This window comes from Gossypium arboreum, chromosome 13, assembly GCF_025698485.1.
Source record: "Gossypium arboreum isolate Shixiya-1 chromosome 13, ASM2569848v2, whole genome shotgun sequence".
Classification (NCBI taxonomy): domain Eukaryota; kingdom Viridiplantae; phylum Streptophyta; class Magnoliopsida; order Malvales; family Malvaceae; genus Gossypium; species Gossypium arboreum.
In genome coordinates this window covers 106810373-106829651 of record NC_069082.1, presented here as the reverse complement: position 1 = coordinate 106829651, position 19279 = coordinate 106810373, and the positions used below count along the sequence as shown (strand labels likewise).

Here is a 19279-nt window from a genome sequence, read left to right as displayed (position 1 = left end):
GTGAATAATATTAAGAAAAAAAGGATTATCCAGGTGATTTGTATCAAATACCTTTTAACAATGTTAAATATGGATTGAATTTTAAAATGAAAATGTGATTTTATTTTTCAAAATTAAAAGTATTTTAAAAACTATTCTTAAAATACAAGACATAATAGGTGTAGGCATAGGGGTATAGGTTTAGTATTGCGTGTAGTAAGATATGGAGGGCTTAGTGGCCCACCCTACCTTTTTAGAGATGAACCCTGATTTTTGTTAGTATGTGAGCAGACAAAAGCAGAAGCTTCTTATCCTTCATATCCTCCCCCAATGGCTTTTCTTTTCACTTTTCTCACCATCTCACTTACACACAGAATCTGCCAAACCCTAACTTCTGATTTATCATATTCTCTTTGTTTCAACCCCATTTTAGTTAATGGAATTATATTTATAAAAAAAATTTAAAAGAGTAAAAAGAAATTGATGTAAACAAAAAAAAAAAAAACAGATAAATCTCGTTTTCTCCGAATCTTACTATATTTTGAACTGATTATGTAAAGCATATTAAAGTTAGTGAAAAAATGCAAGGGACTAAAGTCTGGCCCCCTCAGATCACGTCCCATAATTACAATGTGAATCTAGGATCTTAAAATAGTGAAGAAAATGTTTTGTTGCCAGCTTGAATGGCAAGCATGTAATATAAGCCAACATCTAAGGCCTAATTGTTTTTTGCCATTAATTATATTTGTAACAGTGGCCTCTCTATATAAATATAGTTGAACATGGTAGAAGCTAGTTAAATAGTGCATGTTCTGTTCTGCTCTGTTGTATTACATTCTAAAATAAATTCCGTGTTGAGACACAAGTGCCATGGCTCCCATGACTCTCCCTCCTGGTTTCAGGTTTCACCCAACTGATGAAGAGCTTGTCGCTTACTACCTGGATAGGAAAATCAGCGGTCGCACCATTGAGCTTGAGATTATCCCTGAGGTTGATCTCTATAAATGTGAGCCTTGGGATTTACCAGGTATTCTATTATAATCATTCATTCATTCATGACCCGCTTCTGTGCTTTTTGCTGCCTTCTAACTCTTGACATCGATTTTAAACCAACAGATAAGTCGTTTTTGCCCAGCAAAGACATGGAATGGTACTTCTACAGCCCCAGGGATAAGAAATACCCGAATGGGTCGAGAACCAACAGGGCAACGCGTGGCGGCTACTGGAAAGCCACTGGCAAGGATAGGGCGGTGCAGACGTCGAAAGCGGTGGTGGGTATGAAGAAGACTTTGGTTTATTATAGAGGTAGGGCTCCCCACGGCATCAGAACTAATTGGGTTATGCATGAATATCGCTTACTTCACTCCGCTTCTCCCACAGCTCCTTCCAGTCTAAAGGTACCTTACTACTACAATCCATATATCATATTCGACTTGTGTTTATGTTAATTTATTCTTATTATACTATTGTTTCATGTTCATCTTGTATAACATTAGTATTCTTCACTAGGGTTTTAGCTCACTAATTTGGTTATAAAAGTAGATCTGAACTTGTCAAAGTAAATTTGATTTCAAGGTCTTTTTCACTTTTGTTAAAACAAAATAAAATTATTAATAAACTAATGATTATAAGTAGGGTTTAGAGAAGATGCATGAATTTTGTTTTATGCAAAATCATTATCAAATTTAGAGAAGATGCATGAATTTTGTTTTATGCAAAATCATTATCAAACATGTCTTTGTATTAAGGAAAATAATTCCTGAAATATAATTTCTTGAGTGAATATCAAATTACTAAATGTTATTTATGGTGAACAGTAAAAAAGTCCATAAGCTAGTAATTTATATTAATATTTATGATTTCCAATTTCGGTTTCTTTTGAAAGAGTCTTTGGTTTTAATCTTGCACACTTTATAGGTATGTATAGCTGGTGATCTTCCTTTCTTTTAATTTATTCCTTCTTTTTACCTCTTTCTAATATTCTTTTAAACACTTCTGCATTTTACTGTTTAATTTTCTACATATCTGTATATTTTACTTGCTGTTGCAAATTGAGCAGGACTCTTATTCTTTATGTCGCATCTTCAAGAAAAACATTCAAATCCCTAAAACAAAAGGAGCTGCTGTTGAGAATAATCAATCATTTGGTGATGAAATCTCAAGAGGGAGAGAAGCTGAAGTTGAAGATGAGAATTTCAATACTTCTTCCTCGGATGTCACTCAAGGGACCCCCAATGAAACTGGCATGGCCGATGAATATCAACCTCCATTTACCTCCGATGAAGCCAATAGTTCGGCTAATTTGTCTTCACTCGGCCCTGATTTTTCCTCCGATCTATTTCAGGTACGGTATTACATGTGTGTATGATGTGGAATGTGCATGCCTTAGGGCATAGGGATGGGCCATCCTATTATTCTTTATAATAATAATAATAATAATAATAATAATAAATCTGCTTTATACGATTTCTTTTTTTCTTTTTTTTTTTTTTTAATGTTGAAGACATGATTATCTACTTTGCCAAACGCTGGATTTTTCACAGCAACATTCTGCTTTATTGGGTGCTTTTATCAATCACCAAAGGCTTCAAAATCACTCAGTCAGTCTTCCCCATCCCAACACTTGAAAGTACAATGAGCTGATGAAATGTGGGTTGGAACTGGCCCACCAAACACCCACTTTGAGTTGCCTTTTCATCTTAAACTAGCACAAAAGTTGGGACCAAATCAAACTCTCTCTCTTTTCCAAAAGCTCTCAAACTCAAATCCATGGCTTTTCTTCACTCTCTTCCATAACTTCTTTTGACTGACCCATCCATCTTTCTCCCTCATTTTCCACACCCCCCATTGTCACCAACCTCGATGACTCTTAGTCAGAATTTGCACAATTTTCCCATTCAAAAACCACTTCTTTTTTCTTTTTTCCTTATCAACTTATCTACTTTGGACCTTTCAAACTCTCTTCAGTTTGGAGTTGAATCACTTCATAAAAATACTCAACATTTTACTCCTTTCTAGATAATTCATCTGATTCACATGTGTATTTATGAATGAATGAAATGCAGATTCCAAGCTACACCAATCTCCATTATCAAGCTCCATATCCACCATTAGAGCTAGAGGACTTCCCACAGATAAATATTATATCAGAGACAAAGGCCTCCAAGGCGGAGATAATTGACGAATACATGATGTATGACAAGTGCAAGGACTACATGAACGGATCATTAGAAGAGATTTTCTCACTTTGTGCCTCTCAGGACAATTCCATGCCCCCCCTCTCCATGCATGATTAATCAAACACACTAACTGAACATCACTTTAACAAAAATTAATATACTTATTTTGTAATACTATAATTTTTTTTTTCTTTTTCATTTGTAACACAAAAGGTAAAAGGTCGTGTTAGAGCAAATGATAAAAAATTAGAACATCATTTTGCCAAGCACAAGATGATAAGGCTACATATTATTGGTTTCCTTTTTTACCATTTTATTTTATTTTGTTTACATATTGTGGTTGAAAAGTTGTTTGGCAATTTTGAAAGGGAAGTGGATAAATCGTTTTGTTTCTTTTGATCAATCAATTAATGCATCAAATTTCTATATATTTAGTAGCTTTATGACCTCTGTAATGCATTAATTTCCCAGATACGGCATGCAAATTACCCAAGCTGTCGCACATTGTTTTAGATACGTAAGACTCGCTTTTCGAGAACCATGCAAGCCTCCACATTTCCACCGACTTACTTCATTAAAAGATCGTCTTGGTTTCTCATCAACTCTTCATCTTCAAAGGTCTTATCCATGGACCTTTTAACTCTTCATCTTCGTCTTGGTTTATCCATGGATCTTCACCAACTTCCAACACATGAACATGGAAGGAATAGTTACCACATTTTCAAAATAAATCCTTTCACAAATTCTGTCCAACGTGGAGCAATAAACATTGCCCTATACTAAAATTCATATACTTTACTAAATTAATTAAAATAAAATTATTTGTGTCTAGAATTTAAGTATTAAGTAATTGAAATTTCAAGTTTACTTCTATAATGTTTTAATAAGTAAAAATAATTGTTTTTCATATATCCCTTCCCCGTAACTTAAACTCAACACCATTGATTAATTTATTGCTTTTTATCTAAACTTAACTTCATTATATTTCACCCATCCAATATAAATTTTATATTTTTTCTCTTTAAATATCCTCTTCATTTCTTTCTTTCTTTTTCTTCCACTTGATTTTCTTCCTTTATAAACCCAATTTTGTTTCTCTGCATGATAACATTTCATGCGATTTACAAAATTATTTCACAAATTTGAAATTATTTTTATCCCTTCAATAATTCCCCAAAAATTATTCTAAACAAAATAGCTATAAACTCAAGTTGTTAATGGGCCGAGCCAGGTTAGGCCAAGGCCTGGTTCCAATTTTCATGCCCAAGCCCTTTTTGAGATAACCCGATCCGTTCAAAAAAACCTATTTTACTGTTAAAAAAAAATAAAAATATATTTACCTAATGGTTCTGTTGACAAGTACAAAATGCGTCTAGTTCCAAAAGGTATTCATCAATGTTCAGGGATCGATTTTCCTGAAATATTTAAACTAGTCTTCAAACCAACCACAATGCATTTGGTTCTTAGTCTTGCCTTAAGTAAAGGCTAGTCACTTCATCAACTAGATGTCAATAATGCCTTTCTTCAAGGCACATTTTCAGAAGATGTCTTTATATCTCAACCCCCGGGCTTCATTGATCGTGATAATCCTAACCATGCTTGCCAGCTTCACAAGGCTATCTATGGACTCAAACAAGGTTCGCCTGCCTGGTATCATGAATTATGCAAATTCCTGCTTACTTCAAGTTTTCAAAACTCTATTGTAGACACATCCTTGTTCATATTCAACACTAAATGAGTTATTCTTTATATTTTTGTTTATGTTAATGATATCGTTGTTATTGGAAACACTTATCAAGCTGTACATCATTTTATTCAACAGTTCTCTACACACTTTTCTCTAAAAGATATTGGTGACTTACATTACTTTTTGGGTGTTGAAGTGTGTTAGAGTATAGAGAATACTCTGCTATTCTAAACTGTTAGTTTGTTAGCCCGGTGAATTCAAGCTGTTAGGATGTTAGTAGCAGTTGTTAGATAACAGTTAGTTCATTCTTCTATATATATCTCACATGTACTATTCAAGAGTATGCAAGAAATAATATAGTTTAGTTTCTCAAATTCTTTAATCTCTATTTTTTAATATTTAGTTTAGCTTAGTTTCTTTATACCTGAGATCCCAACATGGTATCATTCGCCTAGCGGTGCTGGGACCTACTCCACGTTAAAGGTGTTGCGATCTGCTTCAAGCTCTTTTCCATGAACACCACGGCCTCTGCTGAATCTGTTTCTGTCGAGTCTGGCTCTCAGGCTTTTACCAGTGCTCGGCTCATTTATTTGTTTCCTCGCCATGAAACGGTAAAATTAGATGATAACAATTTCATTCAATGGAAACAGCATATTAGACTTATCATTGAAGGATATGAGTTAGCTGGATTTTTGGACGGTACTATACCTATTCCGCCATGCTTTCTAACGTCTCCGGAAGGGTCTCTAGTGCCGAATCCAGATGCTTTGGCGTTCTTTCAACAAGACAAGTTATTAGCTTCCTGGCTCCTTTTAACTATTTCTCTTCCGTTATTAACGTTTTTTTACAGAGGCTTGTTTGGCCTGCGACGTGTGGAACACAGCTATGTGCCTCTTCACAGCGATGACCGGCTCGAAGCTCTCTTGTCTTCGTCATGACCTTTATTCTTGTAAGAAAGGTACTCTCTCGATTAAGGGCTATGTTGCAAAATTCCAAACCACGTGTGCCTTGATTGAGGCCTCTGGCTCACGGATCTCAGAGGTAGAGAAGGTCAAAATAATTCTTGCAGGCTTACCTTTGGATTTTGATGCTGTTATCACCTTGGCTTCTTTCTTGTCGGAACCGCTGCCGTTACAACGTCTCATTGACGTGTTACTTGAGTATGAAAATCGCCAGATCTGTGCGATTCACGAAGTTTCTCTTCATACTAATCTACTAGAGTTTGGCCCGTCGCAGTTTGGTGATCAGATGTGTGGTGGTCGCCCACCGTCTGGAGGTTGCGGGCGTGGATTCCGATTTCGCGTACAGTGCCAAATTTATGGGTAGTTTGGCAATGTTGCTCAAAGATGCTATTATAGGTATAATCGGGACTCTGCCGGGCCACCACAGGTGGATCGCACTGGTTCGAGCTTCGTCGCTAGTGGCTTCTCCGTTCCATCGCCTGCCCTTGGCCTGTTCTCTGGTCCTTTCGCAGGGCCTCCTTCGACTACATCACTAGGACATCTTTCTCGTGAAAATTGGTGGCCTTATGCTGCGCCGAATGGTCTCAAAGGTCTAATAAGGTTTCTAACCCATTTGTTGGTTGTGATGATGGAACAGGTGGCTTTCGTGGGGGCCATAGGGAGTTAACATTTTCTTTTGAATTTGGCAAAGCTTCAGAAAGACCACATGCGGGTGCTAACGCTAATGGGCTACTCGTGCGTGGCCGGTCTGGTCTAGGTCCAAATGCTGGATCTGCCCAAGGTTTTTTTGGGCCACATGACAATTCTATTCCTACTGGGCCTCAATCCAATCATGTCGATTTTGCTCCCTTTTATTGGCCTGGCCTCGAATTTGGGCCTTTTGGTACTGGTGACTATAATGAGGCTGGTCCATCTATTCTTTGGCGAACCAAACCAAGGGCTCGGGTTTACACTGCCTTCGATCCATGCATTGGTCTCCCACGCATACCTGATATACATGCTTCTGATGTATCCAACACTTCAGGGTCTAATATGAATGTCACTCAGTCTGGGTCCAACTTTGCTGGTTCTGATTCTTATGTTCTTCTATTGGTTGGTACTGCTTCATGGTATCTTGATTCTGAGGCGACTCACCATATATGTCGTGACGCGTCTGCACTGAATGGTTCAACACCTTATTCAGGTAACTCTTCTCTTTTAATGGGTGATGGCACTCCGACTAAGATTTTATCTGTTGAGAATTCAGTATTACCTACTCAACATAAATTGTTTCATTTATCTAACGTTTTGTGTGTAACAACCATACAAAAAAAATCTCATGTCTATGTCCCAGTTTGCCACTGACGATGATGTCTTTTTTGAATTTTATCCGACTTATTATATTGTCAAGGACACCCAGACTCAGGAAATATTACTGAAAGGCAACATTCATGATGGACTATATCACTTCTCTTCGCCCACGGTGCCTGCTTCGTATCATATGGTTCCTTCTACTGCTAATAGTGGGCCTCCGACTCAGAACAATAGTAGTGACAATTTTACTCTCTGGCACAAACGTCTATCTGCTTCTGTTGTTAAGAATGTTTTAGAAAAGTGTAATATTTCTTTCAATAAAGGTTGCTTTAATACTGTTTGTACTGCATGTCAAAAAGGGAAGTCACATAAAATCCCTTTTTAACTTTCTAATACTGAATATAATAAACCTTTTGCCTTGGCGGTCTCCGATTTATGGGGACCAGCATCTGTTGTTTGTGGCTACAACTGGTATTATGTTTCGTTTATTGACATGTGTACTCGCTTTACCTAGATATATTTTATCCGTCAAAAGTCTCAGGCAATTGATTGCTTTGTTCAATTTCATAAATTAATAAAAACTCAGTTTGGGAAAACTATTAAACATTTTCAAAGAGATTGGGGAGGAGAGTTTCGCACCTTCATATCTGTGCTAGCAGTTCAAAGGATAATTCATTGCTTGTCATGTCCACATACGTCAGAACAAAACGGGGTGGCTGAGCGTAAACACTAACATATTGTTGACTTGGGTATCACGCTTTTGACTCAAGCAAATCTTCTTATAGATTATTGGGGGTATGCTTTTTGTTGTGCTGTGCATTTCATCAATTGCCTTCTTACCTTGGTTCTTAAAGGACAATCTCTATTCAAGGTGCTGTATGGCCACAATTCTACATATAATCATTTACGCGTCTTTGGGTGCTGTTGCTTTTCGTGTCTACGTCCGTTTCCGCGTCACAAGTTAGATTTTCGATCTCAACCTTGTACATTTTTGGGGCATAGTTCTCAAGATAAAGGATATCAGTGTCTCACATCGGATGGAAAATCATCATTTCTCATCATGTTGTTTTTGATGAACATAGGTTTTTGTTTCCTCTGAAAGACGCTAGCGGATTCTCATCTTCTGGTTAATCTCTTTCTTCAACATCCGTTCCTCTTGTCAAGCCTTTTTTTTCTCAACCTCTAAAATCTTCCTCTGCCCAAACTCTTGAGATATCAACACATCTTGGGTCTTGTCCCTTTCATTCTCTTAATTCTCGGAATACAGTAGGTTCCACCCTTGAGCTTCATTTTGTTCGAATGACAATTCTTCTATTGCTTCTTCTAGAAGTGCAGCTCCTTCTACAAATCTAACAAATACTCATCCAATGGTTACACGATCAAAGGCTGGTATTTTTAAGCCCAAGGCTATGACTGTTGAAGCTATTGAACCTCTCTCGATTGAAGAAGCATTTTCTACTCCTGAATGGCGTAATGCTGCTCAAGTTAAATATGATGCTTTCATTAATAATTCTACCTGAAAACTTGTTCCTTTTCTTAAGAATCGCAGAGTAATAGGATGTAAGTGGCTTTTTAAAGTAAAGAAAAATCCTGAAGGTATAGTAGCAAGATGTAAAGCTCGGTTAGTAGCTAAAGGGTGTTCACAGGTTTCTAGATGTGATTTTAGGGAAACATTTAGTCTGGTGATAAAACCTGCTACTGTTCAAATAATGTTATCTATTGTTGTTTCCAAAGGTTGGCAGCTTCGTCAGGTGGATGTAAATAATGCCTTTTTAAATGGGCATCTTACTGATGAAGTGCTTATGCAGCAACCTCCAGGGTATGTGCAATATGACTCTAATGGTAAACCTTTGGTTTGTCGTCTAAAGAAGGCTTTGTATGGACTGTGTCAAGCTCCGCGGGCTTGGTTTGACAAGTTAAAGTCATTTCTTATTACTGTTGGGTTCCTTCTCTCTAAAGCTGATTTGTCTTTATTTGTCAAAGTCACATCTTACTTCAGTCTTTATGTTTTGGTATATGTAGATGATATTATCATTACTGACAGTGATCCTACATGCATAAATGGTTGTGTTCAACAGTTGAATGAGGAGTTCTCTATTAAAAATATGGGTGATCTCCATTACTTTCTAGGAATTTAAGTCACACTGTAATAGGCCCAATTTGCCCGGGCTGATGAAAACTAAAAAAGGTAAAAAATCCAAACACAAAAAAAATATAATTAAATATTAAATTAAAGTGTTTATGGATTTAAAGTCCATTTACAATTTATTTAGCCCAAACAAAAATACTAGCCTAAACAAGTACCCAAAGTTCCTTAACCCAACTACATATAATTTGACCCAATTGAACAGACACCCAAACTACACAGTCCTGTAGCCCAATTCACAAATGGCCCAAAAGGCCCAACTGTTTGAAAATGCCAGAAACCTAAGGGCTTCTAGAACACACCAGTGCTGCAGTAAAACTCACGCACGACTTTCACGAGCGGTTTTTTCCGTACGACCGTTTCTCCATACCTGCAAAAGAATATACGAGAAGAAGCAGCAACAGAATATACAGCCAAATGACAGAGGGAAAATATATTTTTTATTTTTCATTTATTCTGTAAATTTGGAATTAAAAAGCCATTATTTGTACCTTGATTTTTTACACGCACAGTAGACGCATACTAGGCATACAACATAGAACAAAAGCAATAAAATTAACAGAGGTGATTTTATATTTTTCTTTTTCTCTTCCGATTTTTTTTCCTTTATTTTCTTCTTAGTTTGCTCATCTTTTTTTATGCGACTTAAGGCCGATGAAAGCCCTAAATAGTTCTGCTATGCGGATATAAGAGCGAGAGGTCAAGTAACAATGGAAGTTTATTTACTCTACGGATCTATTTTCATTTTTTATCTTTAAAAAATAACATGAGATTTGAGTACTCCATTCAAACAAAGAAGAAGAGGAGAAAGATATACTCACTAAATCCTTTTTAAGCATGTTCGAGCGCCTTCAACTGGGAGGACGGGTGCTATTTGCATGCTGTTGATCACCAAAATAACGGTGATTCGGCTGCTAGAAAAGAAACCCTAGAAATTTAATTTCTAGGCTGTAATTTTCAGCCAAAAGTGGGGCTGCGTTTTGGGGAAGGAATTGGGAAAGAATGGTCTTTAATGACCTGTTGTTGAAACAGATCCGTTTCAGAGAAGGGGGTCCGCGCGTCAACTCGCTTGGAGACCCTGATCCACCCTTTTGCGCCTAAAATGGATTATTTGTACAGCAAGCCTTTCCCAATCGCGCTTCATTGCGATTAACTCCTTTTTGCGTCTTATTGGTTTTGTTTTATTTAAAATTTTCACTAAAGTTTTGTTTTCTGTTGCATTTTAGTCCATGTTTCAATGCAGTGTTTCAGGATCAGGGATAATTTCAATCTCAGTCCTTGTGAATTTACGCACGTTAAACGTGGATCCTTTTATTATTAGAAGCTTATTTTAATTGTAAATTATTATTTTTACTTTGATTTTCATTAAGTAATTTGTTAGGTTTATGTTATAGTTTTAAATTTGGGTTTATTTACTTGTACATTTTGTTACTTTATTAGTGTATATATATTTTTATTTATATTATTAGTAGTGTTCATATTAATTGTATCACTTGTATCATTGGTTATTTATTTGTTGTAATTTGGGTAATTGTATTTCTACTTGTTGCATACAATTTTATGTAATGTTATAATTTGTATTATTATATACATTTAATTGTTTTTTTCTTCACATATTTATGTTATATATGTAATTGTTGTTTAAAGTAAAATCATATGTTTTCTACATTATTTAAATTCTAACTATACGTATACAAAAACATTGGTATATATATTAAATTTATTTACATTACTAAATACTAGTATTTTATACATATAATTTCTTTTAGATCAATTCACATATTTTATTATATGCCTTTATTATTATAAGGAAAAATCCTACATAGTTTATGCATTCTTTAAGTTATCATCAAGTATATGTTTAGCACTTATATTTAACTTGCATACATTATCAAAGCAATATTATTTTATACATATACTTTTTAGCAAATTTGTATATAATTGTAGTTTTTTTTACGTTATTTATTATATATATAATTTATGCTAATTATAAGTCAATTTTATAATTCATATTTTTTATTCCATATTATTTTAATATTCAATTATTTTAAAAAGTCTTCACATGTATATAACACATATTAAATTATTTTTACTATGGTACATGTTATTATTTTCATATAACTTCATGTAAATATTTTTCTATGTATATATCCTTTTAAAGTTATTTATGTGTATAATATATTTCTTCTAAGAACCATATTTTAAATCATATAATTTTTTATTATATACACTCTCATATTTTATTATCCTTATACATGTATTATTGATGTATGTTTCATTAATCCAAATTTGTTACATGTAAAATTATGCAATATATTATTTGTTTTAAATTTCCTTTATAAATATAGTTTTATGAATATACATCACTAAATTTATGTATTTTGTAAATATAGTTTTTTTTACCTTTTTGTGTGTATGATTAGATTTTTTAAAAAGATTCATTACATGTATAATTTATATATTTACTTATTTTTATATACATTATTAATTTCAGTACTATCTTTTACAAATAACTATTTCCAAATTTATTTATATATACATATTTTATAAATTTGCTATGTACATTGTATCTTATCATGTGTGTTATTTGTCTTTTATATTCTATATATTATTTAAGTTATCATCCACATTGTAAATCTCTAAATGAAATTGTGTTTAAAATATTTTGCATATTATTCGATTCAAATGTTTTATTCTATGATATTTATTTTAAGTAAATCCCTAGTTTTTATACAAGTTTGTCAACTTATAGTATGTGTTAATGAATTCGTTAATTTTAAAATGTCCAATACTATATTAAGTTCTAATTCCATTGCATTTTGTACATATTTTATGGATAATTTTATATTATGACATGTTAATTATTGTTGTATATCATTTTTATTGATTGTTCATCATCCATGATTAAAAATTTGTCACATTTTACTTAGAATAGTTGTTCATAATTGCGGATTTGTTAATTGTGACTTGTTGTATCTTATTAATTCATGTTCATAAATCCTTTCCCACGCAAACATTTTGATACAATGCATTAAGTATTTCATCTATTTTAAAAAAAATAAACGTGTTTTAAGCGAATTTTCAATTTTCTTTATTATTCAAAAATTTCGAAATAAGGTAATATCCAATATTTGGGAATTCGAAAAATCGTGCTCAATCGTGCTGGGTATAATTTTTCCGGTGAACTAAATATTTGGATAACCTTTTGTAATTTTAGTGTACGAGTTTTCAAAGTTAAAAAAATCAATCGTATTTTTAAAGGTATAAAGGATTGTATCCAATCATGCTGGGTATGATACTGCATATCTTTGAAACGAGAGATTTTTGACCACTAATTTGAACTATTCAAACATTTTAAAAAGAATCATACTTTGAAAAATCTTTTCTTTAAAGAAAAACCTTTTGGTATAAGGATAGCATTAAATCAATTTGGTACCAATTTTTAGGCGTAATGAATGTGCTAACCCTTCCTCATGCGTAACCGACTCCCGAACCCACTTTTTGATTTTACATGAATAAAGCGTTTTTGTAGGTGGCCCAATCACACCTAATCAAGAGATTGGTGGCGACTCCACATTTTTGTTTTCAAAATCGATCCCCATTGTTTTCAAAAAAAAAAAAGGTTTCGACAGACACGTTCTTCTGACGGCTAGATTCATTTATACCAAAAGAAGTACATTCGAGATATACTCGACAGAAGCTCTATGACTTATGCCAAAAGTGTTCATACTCTGATGATTAGTTCATCTCCTCTCTCTAAGGATGATGGGGAACGTCTTCTTGATCCTACTGAGTACAAAAGTTTGGCAGGAGCATTACAATATATTGTTTTGACTCACCCTAATATCGCCTACGCAGTAAATCGTATATGTCAGTTCATGCATGCTCCCACTAATGTACATTTAGTTGCATTAAAACACATTTTGCGGTATTTATGTGGTACACTTGATTATGGTTTTGTTTTTTGACCAACAGATCAACTTTCATTAGTTGGGTATGTTGATGCTAACTGGGGGTTATATTTTGACGATTGTCGATCTACAACGGGGTACTGTGTGTATTTTGGTCACACACCTGTCTCTTGGTGTTCTAAGAGACAACAAGTTGTCTCGAGGTTCACGGCTGAAGCTGAATATCGAAGTCTTGCTGCCATTACAAGCGATGGTACTTGGTTGGTCTCGTTATTAAGTGAACTACACCTTCAATCTATTGATCCCCCCACTATTTGGTGTGATAGTTCGAGTGCGGTTGCAGTAGCTGCTAATCCTGTGATACACTCTAAATTTAAACATGTTGAACTTGATTTGTTTTTTGTGCACGAGCGAGTCGCTAATGGTTCTGTTGTGGTTCGTGAAGTACCTACATATGATGAAGTTGTTGACATTCTTACCAAATCATTCTTTGCTTCATCTTTTGCTAGGTTTAGGAGTCTTCTTCGGGTCTTACCCGTAGAAAAGATAGGTGAATGTTAGAGTATAGAGAATACTCTTGTAACGGGCCAATTTAGCCCAGGCCCGAGACAAAGCAAAATAAATAGAAAATAACAAAACAAAAAAAAAACCAAAATAAATGAAAACAGTCCATTAAACAAGTCCAGTTACACCAGGCCCAAAAGATAAGAACAAATCCAAAACCCAAACTTTACAGACTCAACAAAGGCCCAAATTAACCCTAAACAAACCCTAACTATTGGCCCAAAATACAAAAAATTTTTAGAACCCTAGGGTCCTTTTACGCAGTCTCAGCTTCGTACAGCCGCCAACAGCCTCTTGCGCATAGCCTCTGTACGCCCCACGCCGAGTGCCACGTCGCCTCCATACCTGCAAAAGAGGAAAAAAACAGTAATAAAGAAAAAAAAAACTTGTATTTTTCTTTATTTTTCTCTCTCGACTATAAAGCCCAAGAGAGATCGTTTTGTAATAGGCAACGAATAGAGAGAAATTGATATACAAAAAAAGAAAACACACACAATATTCAACAGAAAAAAGAATCAAGGTGTTTTTTTATTCTGTTATATTTTTCATTTCTTTTGCAAGTTTATTTTCGAATATAACACACAAATATACATTATATTCAAAAGAAATACGATTTTCGTACCTTCTTTGAGTCGGAGAAGTAAGAACCGAGGAGTTCCCTTGGCTCTTTTTGATTTTCTAAAGGGTTTTCTTTTTTTTAAGCTCAAATATAAAACAAGGGGAGCAAGGGAAAGGTTAAAAAATGGGTCTTTCTGTACCTCTGGCCGCCGTATATGGCAGTCGCCGGTGACGGATGGACGGTGGTCCGATCGTCGAAAATCAAGACCCCTAGAGAAAGCCAAAACCCTTTCCTTTTGAAAAAAAAATACAGTTGAAATGAAGTAAAAAAATTTTTTGGTCTTTTTATAAAGGGAGCTGTGAAAAATAAAATAGAATAAAATAAATAAAAATAAAGAACACATAAATTTTACGTGAAACCCTTTCGAAAAAAACCACGGCAAGAGGAGAAGAAAATTCACTATGTCGAAAAATTTTTACTCAAATACAAGAGGAATAGACTATGTCTATTTATAGGCTTGCAAAGCCATATTCTAGTAGGATTGAAACACCTTATCCTAATCAATATAAAATAGATGGAGTTTAATAAGGTTTAAAACCTTATTCTAAAATAAAATAAAAGAAGTCTAGTTCTATATGGATTTTACTTTTATTTTATTTTCCATCGATTTTATTTAAATAAGAATTTGGGTCACTTAATTCTAACAATCTCCACCTTGACACAAATTCTCAATGAACAAGTTCTTCATCGCGAACTTTCAATAAACAAGTTCTTCACCTCTTCCAAAAACCCTTAAGGGTTTAACTTCAACAATGAACACCAACCAAGTCTAAGCAATGCTCAAACTTGGTTATAGGAAGTGACTTAGTCATCATATCTGCAGGATTTTCATGAGTGCTAATTTTGCTCACAACAATATCACCACGAGCAATAATATCACGAACAAAATGATACCGAATATCAATGTGTTTTGTTCTCTCATGAAACATTTGATCTTTTGTAAGAAAGATGGCACTGATCGTCACAAAATATCGTGCTGATTTGAAGGTCTTCATTGAGTTCACTAAATAGTCCCTTCAACCAAATAGCTTCTTTACAAGCCTCAAGAATCGCCATGTACTCACTTTCTGGTAGACAAAGCGATCGTAGTTTGCAAAGTGGCTTTCCAACTAATTGCACAACCTCCGATTGTAAAGACGTAACTCGTGAGAGATCTTCTTCTATCAAGGTCTCCAAAGAAAATCAGCATCAACATACCCTATAACTCCATCTTTAGTTCTTCCAAACTGTAAGCAAACATTAGTAGTGCCTCGTAAGTATCTTAAAATCCATCGAATCGCTTTCCGTTGTTCTTTACCAGATTCGCCATGTATCGCTAACTGACCGATCGCATATGATAAATCGACGTGAACAAACCATAGCATACATGAGAGATCCTATCGCACTAGAGTATGGAACATGTGACATGTACTCAATCTCATTATCGATTGAGGAGATAAGGCCGATGAAAGTCCGAAATGGTCGCTAAAGGAGTACTAACAGCTTAGCACTCTGCATATTGAACTCGCAAAGAACTTTCTCAATGTACCCTTCCGACTTAGGTACAATTTACTTGCTTTTCTATCTCGAGAATCTCCATACCAAGTATCTTCTTTGCTGGTCCTAAATCTTTCATCTCAAATTCTTCACTTAGTTGGGCTTTAACCTTTCTTATCTCTCTTTATCTTTTCTCGCTATCAACATGTCATCAACATAAAGAAGTAGATACACAAAAGAACCATCACCGCTTTTCTTAAAATAGACACAACTGTCAAAACTACTTCTTTTGAAATCATGAGAAGTCATAAAGGAATCAAACCTCTTGTACCACTGTCTTGGTGATCGTTTCAAACCGTAAAGGGACTTTTTCAAAGAAGCAAACATAGTCCTCTTTTTCGAGACTATAAAACCCTCTCGGTTGTTGCATGTAAATATCTTCCTCAAGTTCTCCATGCAAAATGCGCTTTTACATCTAACCGCTCAAGCTCCAAATCATGCATGGCCACAATACCAAGCAAAGCTCGAATCGAACTATGCTTAACAACCGGAGAGAACACATCTGTGAAGTCCACTCCTCGAATTTGATCAGAACCCTTTGCAACAAGCCTTGCTTTATATCCGGGTTCTTCAACTCCTGAGTCCTTCTTTCTTTTTAAACACCCATTTACAACGAAATGCCTTTTTACCTTTAGGAAGTTTTACAAGATCCCATGTTCTGCTTTTGTGGAGTGATTCCATCTCCTCTTGCATAGCAAACATCCACTTTTCGAGTCTTCACATTAATCGCCTCGAAATAATTAAATGGCTCTTGATTCGCATCTATATCTTCACCACATTTAAAGCATAAGCAACTAGATCAACCTCGGCATACTTCTTTGGAGGTTTAATTTCTCTTCTTGTCCTGTTTTTGGCGATAGAGTATTGCGGTGAAGAAGCAACTCTATTCTCAATTTTGTACTTGGCTTGAGGAGTTGATTCTCATTAATCTGATGCTCCACCGCTTTTGGTTTTCTTTATTGGAAGAGTCTTTAAGAGATAAGTTAGGTAGCATAGCGCTTCATCAAAACAACATCTCTGCTAATCACAACTTTTCTATTTTCAGACACCATAACTTATAGCCTTTTACACCACTTTATAACCAAGAAAACGCATTTAATGGATCTCGGTTCTAATTTTCCATTATCAACATGAGCATACGCAGACACCCAAAAATCTTTAAATCGTAATAATTAGCGGGATTACGCACCATACCTCTTGTGGAGTCTTTTTCTCAATGGCAACGGATGGAGATCGGTTGATCAAAAACATGCAAGAGAGGTCGCTTCGCCCAAAATGACTTCGTAAGTTGGCATTTGACAACATACATCGAACCTTCTCCATGATCGCTCGTTCATTCGCTCGCAACGCCGCTTTTGTCGTGGAGTATGACGAATCGTCAAGTGTCTCATGATCCTTCGACTTGCACAATCTATTAAACTCATCGTAATGTAACTCTAAGCCATTGTCTGCGGAGGTATTTTATCTGCTTTTCCGTCTGCTTTTCAATCATAATTTTCCAAGACTTAAATGTGGAAAACACATCGCTTTTCGCTTCGAAGAACGCCCAAACTTTTCTCGGAAAAATCATCAATAAAGGTTAGCATATAATTAGCTCCACCTCTCGAAGGCACTCGACAGCCCCACAGATCGTAATGGATATACTCCAACGCTTCCTTCGTGTTATGGATTCCTCTAGTGAATCGAACTCTCTTTGCTTCCCAAAACACAAGTGCTCACGTAAATTCAGTTTGTAAATTCCTTGCCCATTAAGAAGTCCTCTTTGCTTAATTCGCCATGCCATTCTCACTCATATGCCCTAGGCGATATGCCAAAGTTTAGTAATATCATCATCCGACAAGGAAGAGGAAGCGACAATTGCATCACCAAGAATGATGAGAACCTCAGAAACATATAACTTGGCAATCTTTTTTGCCCTTTCATCACAACAAGGACCCTTTGAAATCTTTAAAACCCCACTTTCAAATTGTGTATCTGCACTTTTGAATCAAGAGTACTCAACGAAATTAAATTTCTTTTCAATTCGAACATGCCGCACGTCACTAAGTGTTCGACAACTCCATCAAACATCTTAACTTTAATTGTTCCAACACCGCGATTTTACATGAAGCATTATTTCCCATCAAAACAACACCTTCAGATCATCGTTTCATAAGTTGTAAACCAATCCCGATTGGGACTCATGTGGAAGGTGCACTGAATCAAGTATCCACCTCGCTTACTTTAGAATCATTGTCGAAGCAACTAGAAGTTCACCATCGCTGTAGTCTTCTACAACATCACTTCACCAAATTTTCCGGTCATTTTTCCTTTTGATTCGCAGCCTCCTTTTAATCTTATTTTGTAGCTTATAGCACTCAGATTTAATGTGCCCTTTCTTCTTGCGAAGTTGCAAGTTTTACCTCTTTTGAAGATTTCGATCTACCCTTAGATTTACCACGAGGATTCCGTTCTCGTGTTCTACCACGATCATCATCAACATTCCGGTCTTGTCTCCCACGAACAATGAGACCCTCTCCCGAGAGTTGGGTTTAACCACAAGATGCTTCATCTTATCATACGAGGTTAAAGAATCATAAACCTCATCAACTGTGAGAGACTCATGGCTATATAAAATCGTGTCTCTAAAGGTTGAATAAGACGGGCAACGAACAAAGTAGAATCAACCCTAGATCTTCCTTATCATATCGAACCTCCATGGCCTCCAAGTTTGAGAGAATTTCTTTAAACACTGTTAAGTGTTCGTGTACGACGCACCTTCCTCCAAACGATGAGCATAAAGACGCCGCTTCATATGCAACTTGCTTGTTAGAGTTTTCGACATACATATTTGTTCTAGCCTCTTCCATAATGCAATGCGCTTTTCTCTTTCATCACATCCTCGCAAAATTTCGTTGGACAAATGCGTATGTAATTGTGTTAATGCCTTCGATCCTTACGCTTCTTCTCTTCATCTCATAATGTCAAGGCATCTTATCTATCCTAGCGCAGGCATCCTCTAGATCCATCTGCAAGAATCGCTTGCATCTTAATTTGCCACAACGCAAATCGTGTTGCGATCCAACAATGAATTTCATACTTCAAAGACGCCATTACCGTGATCGAGATGAATAACCCTAAGCTCGATACCGCCAGTGAAAAATAAAATAGAATAAAATAAATAAAATAAAGAACACATAAATTTTACGTGAAACCCTTTCGAAAAAAACCACAGGCGGAGGAGAAGAAAATTCACTATGTCGAAAAATTTTTACTCAAATACAAGAGGAATAGACTATGTCTATTTATAGGCTTGCAAAGCCATATTCTAGTAGGATTGAAACACCTTATCTAATCAATATAAAATAGATGGAGTTTAATAAGGTTTAAAACCTTATTCTAAAATAAAATAAAAGAAGTCTAG

The 19279-nt window shown here is 35.4% G+C and overlaps 1 protein-coding gene across 1 annotated transcript; it reads left to right on the top strand.

The window, feature by feature from the left end:
- Positions 1 to 716: 716 nt before the first annotated feature.
- Positions 717 to 3549, top strand: LOC108464238 (NAC domain-containing protein 54-like). Its single transcript, XM_017764418.2, has 4 exons — positions 717 to 1006; positions 1096 to 1376; positions 2039 to 2323; positions 3045 to 3549. Exons 1-4 carry the CDS (start codon positions 850 to 852, stop codon positions 3273 to 3275), a joined length of 954 nt encoding a protein of 317 aa, XP_017619907.1. The 5' UTR covers positions 717 to 849; the 3' UTR covers positions 3276 to 3549.
- The last annotated feature ends 15730 nt before the right edge of the window (positions 3550 to 19279 follow it).